Source organism: Vulpes vulpes, chromosome 8, assembly GCF_048418805.1.
Source record: "Vulpes vulpes isolate BD-2025 chromosome 8, VulVul3, whole genome shotgun sequence".
Classification (NCBI taxonomy): domain Eukaryota; kingdom Metazoa; phylum Chordata; class Mammalia; order Carnivora; family Canidae; genus Vulpes; species Vulpes vulpes.
Genome location: NC_132787.1, coordinates 92,017,497 through 92,037,375, shown reverse-complemented (window position 1 = coordinate 92,037,375; position 19,879 = coordinate 92,017,497). Strand labels below are relative to the sequence as shown.

The window sequence follows — 19,879 nt, the reverse complement described above, 5'->3', positions numbered from 1 at the left end:
TCAATTGTTTAAGGAATTGTATATAGGGACAAACAACCTTGTAACAGAACAGTCTTGAGAATAACAATATACGTAACACAATAAATAACATCTATTGTAATGGCTAAAAATCATTACTAGAATGTTAATTTTATTAAAAGTGGTTCAAAGAAAAAGTTTTAATATGTAAAAATAATAAGTTTCAGTTATTTATGCAAATAGGTCTATTATCTGTTGATGTGAAATAAATGAGATGTTACACTTTGTAAGCACTAAAGCTTCAATGTTGTCTGGGCATGGGCACTGGTAACAATTAAACACCAAGAGGCCCACGCCTGGTAGAGCCAGGCAGATTTTCTTTTTTAAATATATACTGAATAGAGAACACATAATGCCTGTTTGAGTTTTCTCTCTCTCTGTACACATTATGTTACAGATATCCATGTTATAACATGTATGTGCATACATATATGTAACTTTTATACACACAAATATAATATTTGTAATATAATTAAAATTTTATTTTTCTTCCTAAGTTTTGGTTAAAAGGTTCTGCTCTGTTACAAATTACATTAAGTTTTGTCTCAGAAAGTGAGATTTGAGATATGGCCACCTAAGCTAAGAGTTATTACAGCAATCTGGTAGAAAGTATTCTGTGGTGGGGGTGGGGAGGGGAGTTCAGGGGGAGGAAAAAGAAGAAAGCAAAAGAAAGGAAAAAAAATTAAGTAACAATAACACAGTCATGGTAGACTTAAGTTTTCAGTATGGAATCTCTCTGGATTATAGAAAGCAGACCAAAGGGGTTGTAATTCAGCCTCTATACAAATAAGGTAATAGAAACAATGATCTCACCTAGTATTATTTATATAAAGTAAAACCTAAACTGTAACTCAGCTCTCAGGTCTGGATAAAAATTCTGACTGACATTCATTACGGAAAGGTTTCCAATATTTTTGTAAGAATAGTAAAAGTGGAAAAAAAAGAATAGCAAAAATGACTTTCATAAAAAATCACATCTCTGGCAAAGCACGTAAGGTATGTTAATGGTAGAAAAGGGTCAAGAATTTTTTTAAAAGGGTGATTCTTAAGCGCATAAATCTTAAAAAGTAATAAAGAATGTCATATGATTAGGAATATGCAGCAAAATGAGAGAAATCACATAGTAAATGAAATGGGTCAAGTACTAGCAACTGAATGTTTCTAAGGGATGGTTTCCCGACAGAACTAACTTTGGTTCATTTAAGTTAAATAAAAAAAGGGGGGAAAAGTATTTCTATGTGGCACCTTTTTCTATTTATACCCAAATATATGAATTATATGAATGAATAATACCCAGTGCCTGGGCTCGTAGTAGATACAACAGTATTAATAAATACCAAAAATAAAACTTTATTGATACTATTTATTAAATGAATAAATGGCCCACAAACTGATACTAAGCACAAGCCCAAGTATTAATAAACTTTTAGGTCAGAGGTAAAAATGCATTTGGGTTTTAAAGGGCTCCCTACTGGTTAGATGTAGCCTTTATAAACTAAGATAGGGACACCACTTTATGAATGTGAAAGATTTGATAAGCAGCAATATAATGGTAACATGGAAGTTAATAACATATCCTAAGCAGAAGAGCTTAGCAAGGTTATTGCACCTTACCAATGTCCCTAAAGTCATCAGCAGTGACTCATGGCAGTCAAATGTTTCCTTTAAAAAGATGGAACTAAAGGTAGTTCTAGAGCCACAGAACATCAAATCAGTTACGGGAGAAAAGGGCCAGAGTAGACTTACAAATATCATGGTTCTTGCCACAAAAATCTCTTGATTACACCAATGGCTTCCTTCTGTTAATTATCCTTATTTCTTATTTTGTCACATGAGACAGAATAATTTCCATAACTATCTTAAGATATGACAGTAGCCAACTGGGAGGGTGGGTGGAGGTGGTCTACATTAGATACCCAGGTACCTTACTTACTCAAACACTAATAAATATCTGTAGGAATGCAGTCCTAAATGCCTGTTTATTAATAATTTTTTTATGTAAGAACACAGTTATATGCTTATCAAATATATACAACTGCTTCTGCATTAATGCCACAAATGTCTTGAAATTTAATAAGACCAGAAACTTTCTGTTCAGACTATCTCTCTTTTTCAATTCTTCCCACTCTCTTACCTTGAGAGGTGGTACTTTTCGCACCTGGATCCTGTCCCCTCTACTGAGAAAGGGCTGTGGAGAGACTTGAAATGGCTGCTGGTGCTGGCGATTCTCAGTGACACGTGGCCTTTTCTCCCAGCTCACAGGGGCCTCTTCTTGGATGATACAAGATTTCCTCTTGAGGCTTTCTGGGCTGTGATCAATCAGAGCTGATGGAGGTTCTTTTGCAGTGGTCTCCTGTGGACTTGCTTCTGCTATGGGCTTCATTACTGGTTTTTCCACCCCAGGACTCTTGGGTTTGTTTGGGGACATAACTAAAGCCTCTTGGCCTTCATTTTTGTTATAATTAGGAGTTGTAGTAGTGAGATGATTCTCTTTCTCAGACTCCTGTTCAGCAGAGGCAACTGGCTTCTGCTCCAAGAGATCATCATCCTTTGGGCACTTGATGGGAAGAATGCTGCTAAGCTCATGTGTATTGCTTGCTGAGGAAAGTAGGGGCTCTGTGGATTTGGGGTTTGGCTGCACCGTATCTTGGATTTCATGTTCTTCTTTTCTTACTGGGGATGGTATTTGCACCACTTCTTCTTTAGACCCTGACTGGGGAATTACCGGGACTACACTGACAGGTGAGGCCTCTGAAGGAAGCATGGGTTTTGGTTGCTCAGCTGGGGTTTTCTTTACTTTGAGATCACTGGGCAAGGCTGTCAATTTCTTTGAATCCTCAAGGCTCAGGCCAGAACTAAAAGGTAGAAGAAAAAAACATTCTGGTTGAGAAATGGCCCGTGTTATTGAAAGCATTAGGATATAATAGTATATAGCAATGCCTAGAAGAAACCCTGACATAAAGTAAGTATTCCTCATATATCATCACTATTATTATTATTAATGAAGTTCTGCAGTTTGAGTGCCTAGATGCAAACCCTAGCTCCGACATATCCATGTGACATTAAGTAAGTCACTAGTCTTTAATTATATACTGAGGTATATTACTTTATACTGTTGGTGTGATTAAGTTAATGCATATAAAGTATTCAGAACAGTACCTAGTACATATTAAAGCTCAATAATGTTAATTACCACTATTATTTATGCTTATAAGAGGGGCTGTCTTGTCTAGAGGCAAGCATCACAGACTACCCACCGGGTAGGTGAAAGAAGGCCAAGACTCACTCACCCTGATCAACTCCACTCTGTAGCACCTGTAGAAAGGCTGGCCCAAGAAATCTACGGGCCCCTGAGGAGACAGTAGGAGGTGGCTATCAACATTCTCCAGAGGTTGAAAATTAAAACTCTGGAGTTTCTGGAAAGCCTAAAGTTTAAACTTCACTTAGTATAGCTCTGTAACTCTGAGACCAATGCCTCTGAATTACCCTGGGAGTGAAGGTCAACTGGGACTTCCACAGTGTGGCTTATGTAGAGCTAGGCTACTCAGCAGAGGTCACAAGAGATTCCTTCTAATGTTTTAGAGTACTAAACAGGCAAAAGCAAAGACCCTCTTTGGTGACTTCAAATGACTTCAAATGATCCATACTGCACCTCTGAGATGGAGTGGCTAACAATAAAACTAGATAATAAAAAAAAAAAAAAAAACAGTCCTGCTGTAAAAACTGCCCCAAAAAGTAACAGCTGACAAAAGAAAGACCCAGAAATTAACCTATATGCTTATGGAGGGAATAAACAATATTTATGGAGTAACTGTTACCTGTAATAATAGTCTAAATGTATACACCATCATTTTTATAGAAGGGCTCGAAGCTCATACCACGACTGTAAAAATATCAATATGTAAGACTCTTTTTTTTTTTTTAAGATTTTATTTTTAAGGAATCTCTACCCCCAACATGGGGCTCACATACACAATTCCAAGATCAAGAGTTACACACTCTACCGATCAAGCCATCCAGGTCCGCGAATATGTAAGACTCTTAATCTCAATAGGAATCACTTCCTACATGACCATAAAGGGGATCAATGAATTACTTCAAGATAAGAAAAAGAGCTATTAGTTGTTAAACTGTGGTTAAAGAGTGTCTTTAAGGATTGCCATTCGGTATGCAGAAGGCAAGGAGAGAGAGAACCAATAAACCTCTGGATGTTCAATTCTACTTCAAACAATACAGCTCTACAGTCATCTATTTAAATGACTCCATTAATATTTTATTTGGATTTTTTGTTAGAAGAAAAATGATTTAAAGTACATCCCCTTAAGAATAGGGGTCGTATATTTATTCAACTATGAAGACCTGTCAGAGTGCCTTCTAAAAAGAGGCTGTTTAATGATGCCCTGGGTGTAATGGTCCATATTATGGGATTCCTACTATTCCTTGCTGATTCTGGATAAATTACTATCTTGTGGGATAATTAACTACTAGAAAAAAATGTACAGAACTTCAGTATTCTTACAAAATTACTGGAAGAACGATTCAGTATATTCAAAGAAAGGGACTCCAATACAAGATAATAAAAAAATTTTTAATGAAACCATCCCACCCACAATGGTAATGTATTAAGAGTCAAGTAATTCAATTCTTTGCACCCATGATTCATTAAAAAAAAAAAAAATCTTGGTTAAATAGAATTGGTGAAAACACAGAAGGAAATTGAGGGCTAGAATTTCTGGAAAGTAGTTAAGATGAAACACCAGTATGACATATATGTAGGAATTCACATTTGGTTTATAGAAACTGTCTTGGTATTACCTCTGACCATAGTAGCTTTCAAAGAATTGTTCTTTCCATGGCTCTACTTTTTTCTCCTTCTCAATCTCTTGTCGAATTCTGACCTGCATCTCAGGTGTAAACTCACCTGTAATGTATCAAAAAAAAAAAAAAAAAAAAAGATATTCAATAGAAATAGGCTGTTTGTAACTTTTAACTATTTGTAAATCATAAAAGACTCATGCAGGAATCAGAATACTATCATGTGAGAGGAACAGAAATTTCCCACAATTCTTCACTGGTAAGGAGCACTTGAAAGCCATTAGGTGACATCCAATGCTTACACACCACTGCATGCAGTTTTCAGTACTCAATGGAGGCCACCTGTGCCTTTTCTCTGGACTCTCCTGGAACATGTCCCTCCTGCTCCAAACACCATATTCCCTAAGATTTCTTTTATCACTAACCTTGAACTTGTAATTTCTTTTCCACTGGAAAAAAAGTCATGTGTTTTCAGTAAATAATGCCACTGGGCATTTTGTTAAACTTCTGTTTCTCTCAGGCAACTTGTATTTTGTGCCTTTTATCTTTTACTGCATAATGAACAGCTGTGACCCTGTTCAGAGGCAATTGAAGTTTCAGTAAAAGGGAGTTATTTGGGAGTTGTTAGTTTTCTAATTGCTCCAGAAATTGAACCATTTTAGTGCCTTGGCAATAAGACACTCAACATGCCAATGTCCCCATTGCTCTGAATATGACACTTATTTGCATATACTCCTAACTATCTCAATCCCTCCCACTCCAACAGCAGAGGACTGCAATATGCTGGGTAGGCCATCTTCAAACTGTGCCTCAGAAAGGCTGTGCTCTTTTATCTCTACTACCTAGAACATCAAGGAATAAGAGAAAGAAATGGTAGACTTGAAGTTTAGGTGTTTTCAGGGTAAAAATATGGAATGTAAAGTGTTTGAGGACACAGTCCTGGGCATAGGAGTAGGAAGAGAGGAATCTGCCTGTCAGAATCCGAGAACTACTTTTTTTTTTTTTTAAGATTTTATTTTATTTATTTATTCATGAGAGACACAGAGAGGGGGGCGGGGGCAGAGACACAGGCAGAAGGAGAAGCAGGCCCCATGCAGGGAACCTGACGCAGGACTCGATCCTGGGTCTCCAGGTTAGTGAGTCTACTGTGCATGAAAGAATGAGGAATAAAAAGCATTGGATTCTGTTCACATGTGTATAGTGTTCAAAGTTTTTGCTGCTCATAAAATATGATCACATGACTAGGTATAGCAGTGACTGCTCATATACAAAAACAAAAAAGGTAACATTGATAATAATCAAGGAATCACTATTGATAAATCTACTTTAAAGAACAGGGGTTGCAGGGCAGCCCTGGTGGCGCAGCGGTTTGGCGCCGCCTGCAGCCCGGGGCATGATCCTGGAGACCCTGGATCGAGCCCCACGTCAGGCTGCCTGCATGGAGCCTGCTTCTCCCTCTGCCTGTGTCTCTGCCTCTCATTCTCTCTGTCTCTATAAATAAATAAATAAAATCTTTTTAAAAAAAAGAACAGGGGTTGCGAAATGAGTGCCTGGGTGGCTCAGCTGGTTAAGTCCTGATTTTGGCTCAGGTCATGATCTCATGGTCGAGAGATCAACCCTGCTTTTGGCTCTGCACTGGGCATGGAGCCTGCTTACGATTCTCTCTCTCTCGCCCCTTTCCTCCCATCACAGCTTGCTCTCTTCTCAAAAAGAAAAAACAAAAAAATAGAGGGTTGGGCAGGGCATATATCCTTTATCAAATTATTCTTAAAATAAATGTGATGGTAATACTTATGTTTTAAAGTGCATACGTAACCGCAGTTCTTTCAGAAAAAAGTGGTCTCTGCTCAAGGAAATCTTTAAGAGATAGGACCAGAGTAACCAGTCAGAGAGCTCTTCTATACAGAATTTGTAGCACCCCCACCAAAAAAAAAAAAAAAAAAAAAAAAAAAAAAAAAAAAATCCAAAACAATAGGAAAGTAAATGTCAAAAATTGCAGTGAACAATAGAAATATTAATTAGCTGGTCAATTAACTCTAAATGCTAGAGATCTGACAAAAATGTCAGCAATACATAGTATTCCCAGTGCTCTCCTTACAAATAAGTGTATTTAAAGCTTCTCACACCTGTTTAAGCTATGACATTTCAAATGTTATGTATTCCATGTATACTGGAAAACAAACATAATCGAACAATATAAGTCTAATTCTATATTCTCCTTATGAAAATTTTAATTCCTGGGCATTAACCTAGAATCACTGAATCAAAATGTTTAGGAACAAGGCCTAAAAATATGTAGTTTTTTAGTTTCCTAAAATTCAAAGGTGACTTTAAATTCTTAAATAAACATTGCTAGACTCCATCTGGAGCAAAACCTGGTTACAAAGGTTCCAGACAAAAGTCAGTGTACTGTTTCACACAAAATAGCTGGTTCCACCTTACCTAAATACCCTGTCCTTAAGCTTACCAAAATTGCTCAAACGCCCTGAGGCACAAAGGTGCCAATAGGCCCTCATAGTGGCTCCAAGTACATATATAATTCTAGGAGGCACATGAAGTTGAGCACTTACCTTCTGAGAGTCTTTCCTTCCAGCCTTGGGCTGCTGAAGTGAAGAACTCATTGTTAAGGGCTGAGCCATTTAACTTCATCAGACCATCTGGACCAACCTGGGTCAAAGAATAAGCCAAGAGAAGCTTACAAAGAAAACCAAATGTGTCATGTGGAATTTGACTTTCTTTCATTTCAGAGAAGAAGGTATATACATCTAATTTTATAGAAACATGACTATATCATACCATGTGGCTTATTATGGACACTTCTATTTCATATCATTTTTCCTAATAAATTTCTCTCCTGTCTACTTTGAATTCCATTCCCCATTAATTATACTCAAAGAATCATCTACAAATAGATCTACATGTAGGTTTTTTTCCTGACACGGTTATTACTTGTTTTATAAAACTGTGATCAAGCTCCCTACATGGCTCTGAATCTTATTTTTCTCACATAATACATTGTGGAAATCTCTCCAAGTCAACTGGCATAATGTTAGCTCCTTTATAATAGCTGCATATTATTTCATTGTATGCATGCACCTCAATTCATTTACCACTTTTTTAATCATAAACATACACTTTGTTTCCATTGTTTTCACATAATCAACCAAGCTGCAATAAGCATTCTGTCAGTTTCTTATTTTATATTTATATATAATTTATATATATAATATTAATTAGCTTATAATAAATTTATAAATATATATTTATTTATAATTTATATTTCTTATAAATTCTTATCATTTGCTCATTTTTCTATGAAGTTGCTTATTTTTATCAATTTGTTTGGATCCTTTACATATTATTCATAGTTAAACTGTCACATACACTAAAATATTTCCCCCAATTTATCTGCCTACTGACTTGATTTGTAATGTCTTGCCAAAGGGTTTTAAGATTCTTTCTATTAGAGATTTTGGATTCCCTACCTTGGTTCAGATGCATAAATCCTATTTAAGGACATAAAACACAAGATTTGAAAATAATTTGGACAGAGAAACTTAATAAAATTGCCATTTTCCCCATATTTAAAATTTACATTCCAATCAGAATCTCTATGCAATTTTTCATTAACAAAATGATATCTTTTTAACAAAATGATTATAAAGCTCCAAAGGAAAAGAATAAGAAAAATTGCCTTTTCAATTATTAAACATACCCACTAAACATAGCCACTACAGTCAAAACTATTATTACTAGCATTAGAAGGAACGAAGAAATGAGTGGAAGGAGTGTGTGCATAAACACACACTGCATGTAATTGGATAGAATACGTAATCAAGATGGTGTTTCAAACTGTGAGAAGATGGTTATATTAAATGTGTAATGATGGAACAACTGGCTAGCTATTATTCAGTAGAAAATAAAGTTGAACTTTGATTTCAGAGCAATACAAAAAAATTTCTAGATGAATTAAAAGTCAAAAACAATTTTTTGAAGAAAATTTAAGTTAAATTTTGGGTCATCCCAGGGATTGAGGAACCCTTCTCAACCCATTTCACTTCCTACACCTATCTGGACCCACATAATCTTCTCCTAGCTCTAGAGCAGAAATTGGTGAACTTTTTTTTGTCAGAGGAGAGACTGCAAGTATTTTAGGCTTAGCAAGGCCACAGGGCCTCTGTTGCAACTATATAATAACTGCCATTGCTGCACGAACGTAGCTATAGATAATACACAAACTAATGAGAGTGGCTATATGTCAATAGAACTTTATTTACAAAAACAGGCAGTGGGCTGAAACTGGCACAAGGCCTATAATTTACTGACTGCTGATTTGTACTCTAGAAAGTTGGCAGAGGGGGAAGTAACAGTTTTCCCTATAGGAACAGGTCATCCAACCTCTGTTTTAATAGTAGTCCAGTGATGAGCAACTTACTCCATCACAAGGCAATCCATTTAAATAGCTATGGCTGTTTTGTTTTAAGTTATTTTAACTCCGTATCTGTTTTCTGGAGAAACACAAAAGTTTACCTCTTTCATATGACAGACCTTCAAATATATCTGGACAGATGCTTTTTTTTTTTTTTTAAAGATTTTATTTACTTATTCATGAGAGACACACATGAAGAGAGAGAGAGAGAGACAGAGAGAGGCAGAGGGAGAAGCAGGCTCCATGCAGGGAGCCTGACATGGGACTTGATCCCAGGTCTCCAGGATCATGCTCTGGGCCGAAGGCAGGTGCTAAACCGCTGAGCCACCCAGGGATCCCTAGACAGGTGCTTTAATCCATTCCCCTCCCATGTTTTTTTCTCTGGTCTAAATGATGTTTTTCAAATTTTATTTCATAGCTGGGCATTCCGTACACTGAAATGTGGTTTTCAGTTTCATCCTATTAATAAACAGAATTCTATAAACACTCCAAATTGTACATGACAGTGAAGTTCATTTGAGTTTCATACTTCTATACATGAGGACATTATTTCTCAGATTACTGTGTGTTCTCACCATACTCAGAAAGACAGGCTAAGGGAATCCTGGGGTCCCGGGATCGAGTCCCGTGTTGGGCTCCCTGCATGGAGCCTGCTTCTCCCTCTGCCTGTGTCTCTGCCTCTCTCTCTATGTCTATCATGAATGAATAAATAAATAAAATCTTTAAAAAAAAAGAAAGAAAAAGACAGACAGACAGACAGACAGACAGACAGACGGGCTAAGTAATGTCCTACTAAGAATTCCCCACAGGACTGCACTCCATGGGAATTTGAACAGATAACTTCTAAGATCCCTTTTAATTCTAAAATTTTATGTAGCAATCCTGCTTCTGAGAGAAGATACGGGCCATTAATCAAAAGACAGTTCTAAGGAACCTGCATTAGAGTTCTATAGATAAGCCTTAGTTAGGTCCTATCTTATTCCCAACATCATAACCTGAGTCTTAAAAAAAAAAAATGAGAGTAATTCATAATGAGAAATTCTTTAAAAACTCTGCAGAAAGGTCAGCCTCCTAACTTGGCATCTCCGAAGCTGTAATTTCCTCAAGAATTTTTAAGGAGGGAAAAGCAGTCCTGGGAAGGATCAGCTTTACTTACTTCTTTGCCCTACTGCTGGTAGTATATATGACTTACTTGGTTTCTCTGGAAATGGAATCTGACCTGCTTTCCTACTTGCTGATTCACATGACTATGCAATGAAACTAGTATCAATACAGTTTAATAGAAAGATAGTTTTCAAACTTAGAAATATTTTGTTTTGTCATAATTTCTGAGGATGATGTGTGTAAACTTAACTTATTCTTCTTTAATCTCTTATTACAAACCAGGATATAAATCTAGTCTTCTTACTGTATACAGGGAAAACTCACTCTCTTCTTGTTTTTATAATGATTAGGAAAAAAGAGGAGGGCCTACCAGATTACTTAGAACACACTATGTATTTGGAAATAACAGAGTTTTTTATATTCTCAGAATAAAAAAAACCCTTGAGTTGAATAAACCTTAGAAAAATCATAATTGTCCTATCTTCCTTTTGTAGAAAAGGAAACAGGTGATCAGAAGGGAGAGTGACTTATTGGTCACGCTTTCCTTGATAAAAGCCTAAGTCTTAGGGATCCCTGGGTGGCGCAGCGGTTTGGCGCCTGCCTTTGGCCCAGGGCGCGATCCTGGAGACCCGGGATCGAATCCCACGTCAGGCTCCCGGTGCATGGAGCCTGCTTCTCCCTCTGCCTGTGTCTCTGCCCCTCTCTCTCTCTCTCTCTCTCTCTCTCTGTATGACTATCATAGATAAATAAAAAAATTTAAAAAAAAATTAAAAAAAAAAAAAAGCCTAAGTCTTAGATCTTGACCTTATTCTTTTTTTTTTGGTTAGGTTTGTTTGTTTGTTTGTTTGTTTGTTTGTTTGTTTGTTTATTCAAGAGAGACACACACAGAGAGGCAGAGACAGAGCCAGGGGGAAAAGCAGGCTCCATGCAGGGAGCCTAATGCAGAACTCGATCCCAGGACTCTGGGATCGCACCCCGAGCTGAAAGCAGATGCTGAGCCACCCAGGTGTCCCTCTTGACTTTATTCTTGACCAACCTAAATCTCTCTGGTCCCGATCTGAACTTTTCCCAGCCTTTGGTATGTCTTCTAGCTATCTTTTTTTTAAGAGTGTAAACTGTATTGGGTTTTTTAAATTCTTTATTATGAAAGCAAGAAATGTTTTTGTTAAAAATCTACCAAAACATGAAAATAACTACATTCTTATTCCCTTCAAAAAAAAAAAACAACAAAACAAAACACTCAAAAGTCCCTATTAAATGTCCTAAGCAAGACAACTCTTCTTTCTGGACTGTATTCAATGAATGCCTTACCTCCTACTAGGATAGCTACAAAAATCTGACCCCCTAACCTTGACATTCTGATAAGTATTTTCCTTTTGAAGGCTTACAGGGCAAAAGTATTAGGAACACTTACATAAAAATATTCTTACTTGTTTGATTGCCTTTGATACCACTTCTTTCCAAGTCTACATAAAAAAAGCTATTCAAAAAGTCTCAAGGAGTTCTAAAGGAGATGAAGGTTTAGCCTTCATCTAAAGCCTCAGAAGGTTTTTTTTAAACTGCTTATGCTTAAAAATAACGCACCTGTCGATCCACCTCTGGCAGTAGTAAAAGCAGTCGCTGCTGGCAATCTCCGGGAAGGACTGAAAAGGTGTGTTTGTTGATCAGTGCTCGGAGATTTGTATTAACCAGAATGGAGTCTGGTGTCTCAACATCAATTTCAGCACATTTAGTCCTTTTCATCTGCCCTACAAAGACAGGGGAAAAGAATCATTTGGGCCTCCTTTACATTTTTGTTTCTATCTAACGTATAGCTTACCCTGCGCTGCAAAAAAAATCATAGTTATGACTACTTAAATATCACACAGTGAAGAAGGGAACACTTAAGGTTTTTAGAAATTTCTTCTAAGACTAACAAAATCAAGGATGACACATACAATGATAAAAAAAAATCCAGAAAAATTCAGATCTATATATCATACTGAGATCCTTTTTCCCTTCCCATGAAAATTTTTTTTATCCATTTTAAATTTTAATTTTGATTACCCCAAAAAAGTTATAACTGAATAGCTTCATGATTTCAAGAAACTTAGTCACAATCAAAAGATTAGGGTCTTTCAAATGACTGACAGATCTGAATATCCAAAGGTTTCAAATGTAAATGGCAAAAAATATTATAAACAAAAGACTAACTTGACAGAAACATTTGCCAGTCATGACAAAACTTTATTACTATTCTTCATATTAAAAGTGCATCTATATGGGGCACCTGGCTGAGTAGGTTGGTAGAACATCAGACTCTTGATCTCAGGGTTGTGAGTTCAAGCCTCATGTTGAGCATAGAGCAATAGATAGATAGATATTAAAAAAAATTTTTAAGTGCATCAATAAATCAATATGAAAAGGAAATACCACCATTAGAGAAGTGAGCACAGGAAATTACAGGTAATTCATAGTTAACTAATTGTAAACATATGCTACAGTATTAATACTTTTTAAATGCCAGTTAAACCAATGAACTCTTTTTTGCCTATCAAAATGGCAAATACTGTAATATAGTAATGAGACTACACAGAGAAAAAGCATAGACCACTCTCAAATACTGCTGATGGGTCCCAAATTTATATAATTGTATTAGAAAACAATTTAATAATATATACCAAAATTTCATGTGTGTTGGAATCTTTTTTTTTTTTAAGATTTTGTTTATTCATGAGAGACACCGGCAGTGGGAGAGGCAAACTCCTTGTGGGGAGGGGAGCCCAATGTAGGACTCAATCCCAGGACTCCGCGATCACGCCCTAAGCTCATCCACTGAGACACCCAGTGTCTCTGTGTGTCAGAATCTAAGATCCAGAAATTTTATCTTTAGAAATACATGCACAAAACTATACAATCCTGAATGTGGATAACCTCTGTTCCTAGTTGAAGGTGAAGCAAAAGTAAGCTCTCTTAAGAGGAAAGGATTTCCCTTAAGTTAGGCCCACAGAATTCCTATAAATTAAAATCACACAGACTACCCCTGCCAAACCAGCAGATGTGCACAGAGTCAATAGAAACAAAAAAAGGTTTAAAACAAAAAAAGGTTTAGACCTAAAAGTACTATCACTGAAACTGTCACAGATAAAATACAGAACGGTGCTGCATAAAATATTAAAGAAATAAAGAATGTGATTGTAAAGATGGGGATACAATAATTAGGAATGAATACAATCAGGTCTCAGTAAATTTCAAATAATATTAGTAGTAATTATAACAATAGTAATCAATAATAGCAGCAACAAATGCTTCTGTAATGCTTCATTAGTGCCAGGCACTAAACACTGACCATGTGTTAACTCGTTTATTTCATAACTCTATAAAGTAAGAAAGTATAATTATATATTTCACAGATGAAAATGAGGCTGAGGCATGGTAAATAATTTGCCCAAAATTGTACTATTAAGTTACAGTGCGGGAATTTGAACCCAGGCATTGTGCCTTTAGAGGCTGTTGTTGTTTATCACTATATAGAGGCAGAGCTATCATAAAGTCCAGCCAAGTGCCCCCAAGTCCCTATATATTTAAAAAAATTTTTTATTTGTATTCAATATAATTAACATATACCAAATTATTAGTTTCAGAGATAGAATTCAGTGCATACAACACCCAGTGCTTATTATATATTATACCTCCTGAATGTCTATCCCCCAATTACCCCATCTCCCCACCACCTCCCTTCCAGCAGCCTTCAGTTTGTTTCCTAAAGTTAAGGGTCTCTATGGTTTTCCTCCCTCCCTGTTTCATCTTGTTTTCATCTTATTTTATTTTTCCTTTCCTTCCCTTATGTTCATCTGTTTTGTTTCTTAAATTCCACATGAGTGAAATCATATGGTATTTGTCTTTCTCTGTCTTATTTCATTTAGCATAATACCCTCTAGTTCCATCAACATCATTGCAAATGGCAAGATTTCACTCCTTTTGATAGCTGAGTAATATTCCATTGTATACATATACCACTTCTTTACCCATTCATTTGTCAATGGACATCTTGGCTCCTCTACAGTCTGGCTATTGTGGACATTGCTGCTATAAACATTGGGGTGCAAGTGCCCCTTTCAATCACTACATTTATATCTCTAGAGTAAATACCCAGTACTGTAATTACTGCATCATAGGATAGCTCTATTTTCAACTTTTTGAGGAACCTCCATACTGTTTTCCACAGTGGCTGCACAAGCTTTCATTCTCACCGACGGTCTAAGAGGGGTCCCCTTTCTCTGCATCCTAGGCAACATCTGTTGTTTCCTGACTTGTTAATTTTAGCCATTCTGACCTGGGTGAGGTGGTATCTCATTGTGGTTTTGATTTGGATTTCCCTGATGCTGAATGATGTTGAACCTTTTTTCATGTGTCTGTTAGCCATTTGTATGTCACCTTTGTAGAAATGTTCATGTCTTCTACCTATTTCTTGACTGGATTTTTTGTTTTTTCAGATGTTGAGTTTGAGAAGTTTTTTCCCTTTATCTGATAAGACATTTGCAAATATCTTCTCCCATTCTGTCGGTTATCTTTTGGTTTTGTTAACCGTTTCCTTTGCTGTGCAAAAGCTTTTTATCTTGATGAAGTCCCAATAGTTCATTTTTGCTTTTGTTTCTCTTGCCTTTGGAGACATGTCTAGCAAGAAGTTGCTGTGGCTGAGGTCAAAAGGTTCTCCTCTAAGATTTTAATGGCTTCTCTCACATTCATGTCTTTCATCCATTTTTTAATTTTTGTGTATAGTGTAAGAGTGGTCCAGTTTCATTCTTCTGCATGTGTCTGTCCAATTTTCTCAAAAATCCCTATATATTTTAAGAAAATTTTTAAAACTTCAAAATAACTCCTGAGACAAAGGAAAAATCACAATAAAATATTTTTAAAATTTTCAAATTGAATGATATTAAACACAGCATTTGAGAGGTGAAAGTAAATATCTCCAAAACTGAAATAGTATCAAAATATATAAAATGAAAAGTACAGGTTTCTACATTCAAACCCCGTCCTATCAGAGATGATATTTTTAATTTGAATAAATGAAATCACAAAATACATATCAATTATATTATGTCTTTTGTTTCACTGAGTATCTTGAACTACTTTCCAAACTACAACCTACAAAGCTATCTCTTTTTGATAGGCTTCACCATATTCCAACATATATACCATGACTCATTTAATTAGAAACCCACTGATGATCACATAGGTGGTTACCATTTTTTGGTTTGCATAAACAATGTTGCTATGGCTCTAGGGACTGAGAGCAGCATCCTAGTTCTGCTTCCCCATATGACTGATGAAATGAGTGTCAGCATTCCTTTAATAGCTTTTGCTATTTGTGCATTCATTTTGTACCTTCACATGAGTCAAACTCTAGTTAAAATTCTTAAAACAAATTTTTTAAAGTAAGCTCTATCCCCAATGTGGGGCTTGAACTCGTGACCTGGAGATCAAGAGTTACATGCTCCACAGACTAAGCCAGCCAGGTGCCCCACTAAAATTTAACTTAACTCCTTAAGTGAGACTGAGAATTAGTTGTAAATTATATTGATCTATTCTTGATCAAATAGTGTCCACGATATTTTTGTGTTCCTTACACTAACTGGCTCATTTCTAGAATTTAAAGTTTAAAAAAGTCCTCCAGTTTTGATAAAGTTGGGATGCCTGGGTAGCTCAGCAGTTGAGCATCTGCCTTTGGCTCAGGGCGTGATCCTGGAGTCCTGGGATCGAGTTCCACATCGGGCTCCCTGCATGGAGCCTGCTTCTCCCTCTGCCTGTGTCTCTGCCTCTCTCTCTCTCTCTCTCTCTCTCTCTCTCTGTGTCTCTTATGAATAAATAAAATCTTAAAAAAAAATAAAGTTGACCTTTTTTCCCCTCAGTTTAGGTTGCTGTATTTTATCATATTATACTTGAAATGTGAGCTATGTTTTTTTTTCTGATTAAATCTGGGATGTAAAAATATATAATATACTATTAATTTTTACTGAAGTTGTCTAAAACAAATTATATCAATGTAAACTAAAAAAGATTTCATGTAAATTATCGAAATTTAGCTTTATCATTTGTTTTACATAAAATGTACAGCTTCTTCCATACATTTAAAAAATACTCTTTGGGGGATGCCTAGATGACTCAGTTAAGTGTCCAACTCATGATTTTGGCTTAGGTCACAATCTCTTGGGTTGTGGGATTAAGCCTGGAGTTGGGCTTTGTACTCAGTGAGGAGTCTGCTGGAGATTCTCTCCCTCTGCCTCTCCCCCTACTTGTGCATGCTCTCTCCCTCTCTCACAAATTTTTTAAAAAAATGCTCATTGTGGCATGTGCTGTAAAAATTCCCATCTTATTTCCGTTAATGCTTATTTGCATGAGAAGATGAACTTGCATTTACTTCTTGGCCATTAAGTGAAACTTAAATGCATCATGCCTTCTTTCTTATGATTAATTTTTTCTAGTTTGTAGTATGGAAGTTGGAAATTCTCAGTCCATAATTTCTCAATTTTTTACATTGACATCTCTACTGCAATTGAATGAAAACAGTAAAACTGTTTAAATGCATTTAAGTAGAATATAATCTCCATAAGGAAGAAACTTTGTTTAGTTCATCACATCTCTAGAAAACTGTGATTTGGCATATTAGTATACCATTTACAAGTATTTATGTAATTTATGAATATTTTTAATATTTGGCAGTGGAATTAATAATCAAAGGATATGCTCAGTTTATTGCAGAATCGCCCCTAAGGAAAATGCACCATTTTACAGTCCACCCAGAATCAAACCAGACTTTACAAAGAGGCTGTCCGGTTGCTGGAATAAGGACAATAAGGCAAAGAAGCTGGCATCCCCAGCAAGTTGTAAAATAGTTTCTTAACATTTCATTGCATATATTGTGCCTAATAATCTTTGAATTATTTCTCCTCCTGCCTTAACATCTCAATTATCTTCTTGGGGAGAACAAATTCGATAGGTTCTGCTTTCTGCAGGTGCCAGGAGACACCTGAGCTACAGCTCCTGCAGGACCAGAAATGCCTCTACATCTTTATAACATAGCATAATCTTCCAAGTGCAATATAATTAAAATTTAAATCAACCCCAGAAAGGCAACTGTTGGATTTCAAGAATTCCTTTTTCTTTAAAGGTTTATTATTTTTTAAGTAATCTCTACACCCAACATGGGCCTGAACTCACAACCCCGAGATTAAGAGTCGCACTCTTCACTGAATGAACCAGCCAGGTCCCCCCAAATTTCAAAAATTCTGACTTGTTTTTTAATTTTATTATTATTTTTAAAAATTTATGTATTTTGGGAGGGGGTACATGTACATGTGAGGGGGAGGGGTTAGAGAATCTCAAGTAGACTCCCTGCTAAGTGTGGAGCCTGACATGAGGCTCCATCTCATGACCCTGAAATCATGAGCTGAGCTTAAATCAAGAGTTGGATGCTTAAATGACTGAGCCATTCAGGTAGCTAGCTAGCTATCTTTATCTATCTATCTATCTATCTATCTATCTATCTATCTATCTATAAATTTATTCATGAGACACAGAGAGGCAGAGACATGGCAGAGGGAGAAGCAGACTCCTCGAGGCGCGCCTGATATGGGACTCGATCCCAGGACCCCAGGATCACAACCTGAGCTAAAGGCAGATGCTCAACTACTGGGCCACCCAGGTGTCCCTATTTATTTATTTTTAAAAAGATTTTATTCACCCATTTCAGAGAGAGAGAGAGAAAGAGCATGAGTTGTCAAAGAGGCAGATGGAGAGGGAAAGGGAGATTCCCTGCTGAGGAAGGAGCTCCACGTGGGGCTTAATCCCAGGATTCTGGGATCATGACCTGAGCTGAAGGCAGATGCTAACTAACTGAGCGACCAAGCCTCCCAACTATCATTTGTTTTTTAATAAATAATTTTGTAAAATCAAAAAACAAAAAATTAAGTCTGAAAATATTAATTCTATTCTCATACTTAATAGTTTAGAAGGGTCTGGAATATAAATGGTCATAGAATAACTTTTCCTTTGAATTTTGTCAGCATCCCTGTACTACCCCTTCAGCTCCTATTCTGCTATGTTTACCATCTCAATTTTTACATCTTTGTATGTGAAGTATTTTCTTTCTCCTTGGTTGCTTTTTTGGAATATTTTCATTATCCTGGATGCTTTGAAATTTCAAAGAAACGTGCCCTGGAACAGGTTTCTTTTTATTCATGTTTCTTGACATCAATTATGTAGTTTCATCTTTGGAATCTGGGGCTTTCCATTCTCTGGAATTTTGTTGTATGATTTCTCTTATTATCTTATCCCCCCCCTTTTAATTTCTGTCCTTTCTAATGGTTCTACTATTTTAGACATTAGATATCCTAGATTGGCATTCCAGTTTTCTTACCTTCTCTCTCCTTTTGAATCTCTCTTTTGACCTATGTTCAGATATATTTCTTCACCTTTCAGTTATTTTTTTTTTAAGCTTTACTTATTCGTTTGAGTGAGTGAGAGAGAGCAAGAAAGCATGGGGTGTGGGGGATCAGGGGGAGAAGAAGAAACTCAAGCAGACTTTGCGGTGAACGTGGAGCTCAATGTGGAGCTCAACGTGGACCTGATCCCACAACCCAAGATCACAACCTGGGCTGAAAAGAAGCGCTAGACACTAAACCAACTATGCTACCCACCCAGGCACCCCACCTTTTAATATTTCTATTTTTTTAAATTTCAGCTACCTTATCTGTTAATACTCTCTTTATTTTTCAATTTTTAAAATAGTCTCTTTTATGGATGCAATATCATCTTTTATATCCTTCTGTGGATATTACAGTTTTTAAAGTTATTTGTTTTAAATATTCCTGAATTGCCTGTTTTTTCTGAATCTGTATTTCAGATTCTGTGTCTCATAGTGGAGGTCTTCTTCAAAGGTGATTGTGAATAATCGCAATGAAAACAAAGGCATTAAAAAAGGCTGACTGGCAATTTAGGGTGCACAGGTGGGTCTTATAGACTGGTGAACTTCACAGAAGTATGACCAAGATGATTTCTATTTAGTATGAAATCTATAAATTTGCCAGCAGATTTTCTTCTGAGGCTGTCCACTGTTTTTAGGCACCAACCCACCCATCTCCTGCTGGAACATCAGTGGGCTGGAGGGAAGGAAGTAATGGTGACAGGAACATGCCTTACTACTAACATTCTGGAAGCCAAGCAGAAGGATCACTGTTAGTCTTTATATTTTTCTTGTTTCCCTGATTTCAGTACATTGCCTCATTATCTGCCCTCAGCCACCAGTGTTATCTCTGAGTTTGTAGTCTATATGGTTTTATGTCACCTCAAAATAAACCTACCTCCTGCTATGGTAAAGCATCAGGCTGCTTCTTATTAACTTTCAAAAAAGGCTCTTCTTTTCAATCCTAGGCATCACCCTTCCCCACTGTGATACATGCTGTCTCCTATTCCTGAATCTTTCTGGTGTCTGCAGCCTTAGCTGGCTTATTATTGGTATCTGTTGCTCGG

General features: G+C 36.5%; 1 protein-coding gene across 1 annotated transcript in view; it reads right to left on the bottom strand.

Annotated features, from left to right (window-relative positions):
* The window catches only part of ASXL2 (ASXL transcriptional regulator 2), a 131,482-nt gene that overhangs the window by 8,350 nt on the left and 103,253 nt on the right, over positions 1-19,879 (bottom strand). Inside the window, exons 8-11 of the mRNA XM_072767480.1 lie at positions 11,951-12,114; positions 7,404-7,500; positions 4,834-4,939; positions 2,153-2,873 (exon numbers count right to left, since the gene is read on the bottom strand). Coding sequence (XP_072623581.1) covers positions 2,153-2,873; positions 4,834-4,939; positions 7,404-7,500; positions 11,951-12,114 — 1,088 coding nt within the window. The remainder of the gene's footprint in view (positions 1-2,152; positions 2,874-4,833; positions 4,940-7,403; positions 7,501-11,950; positions 12,115-19,879) is intronic.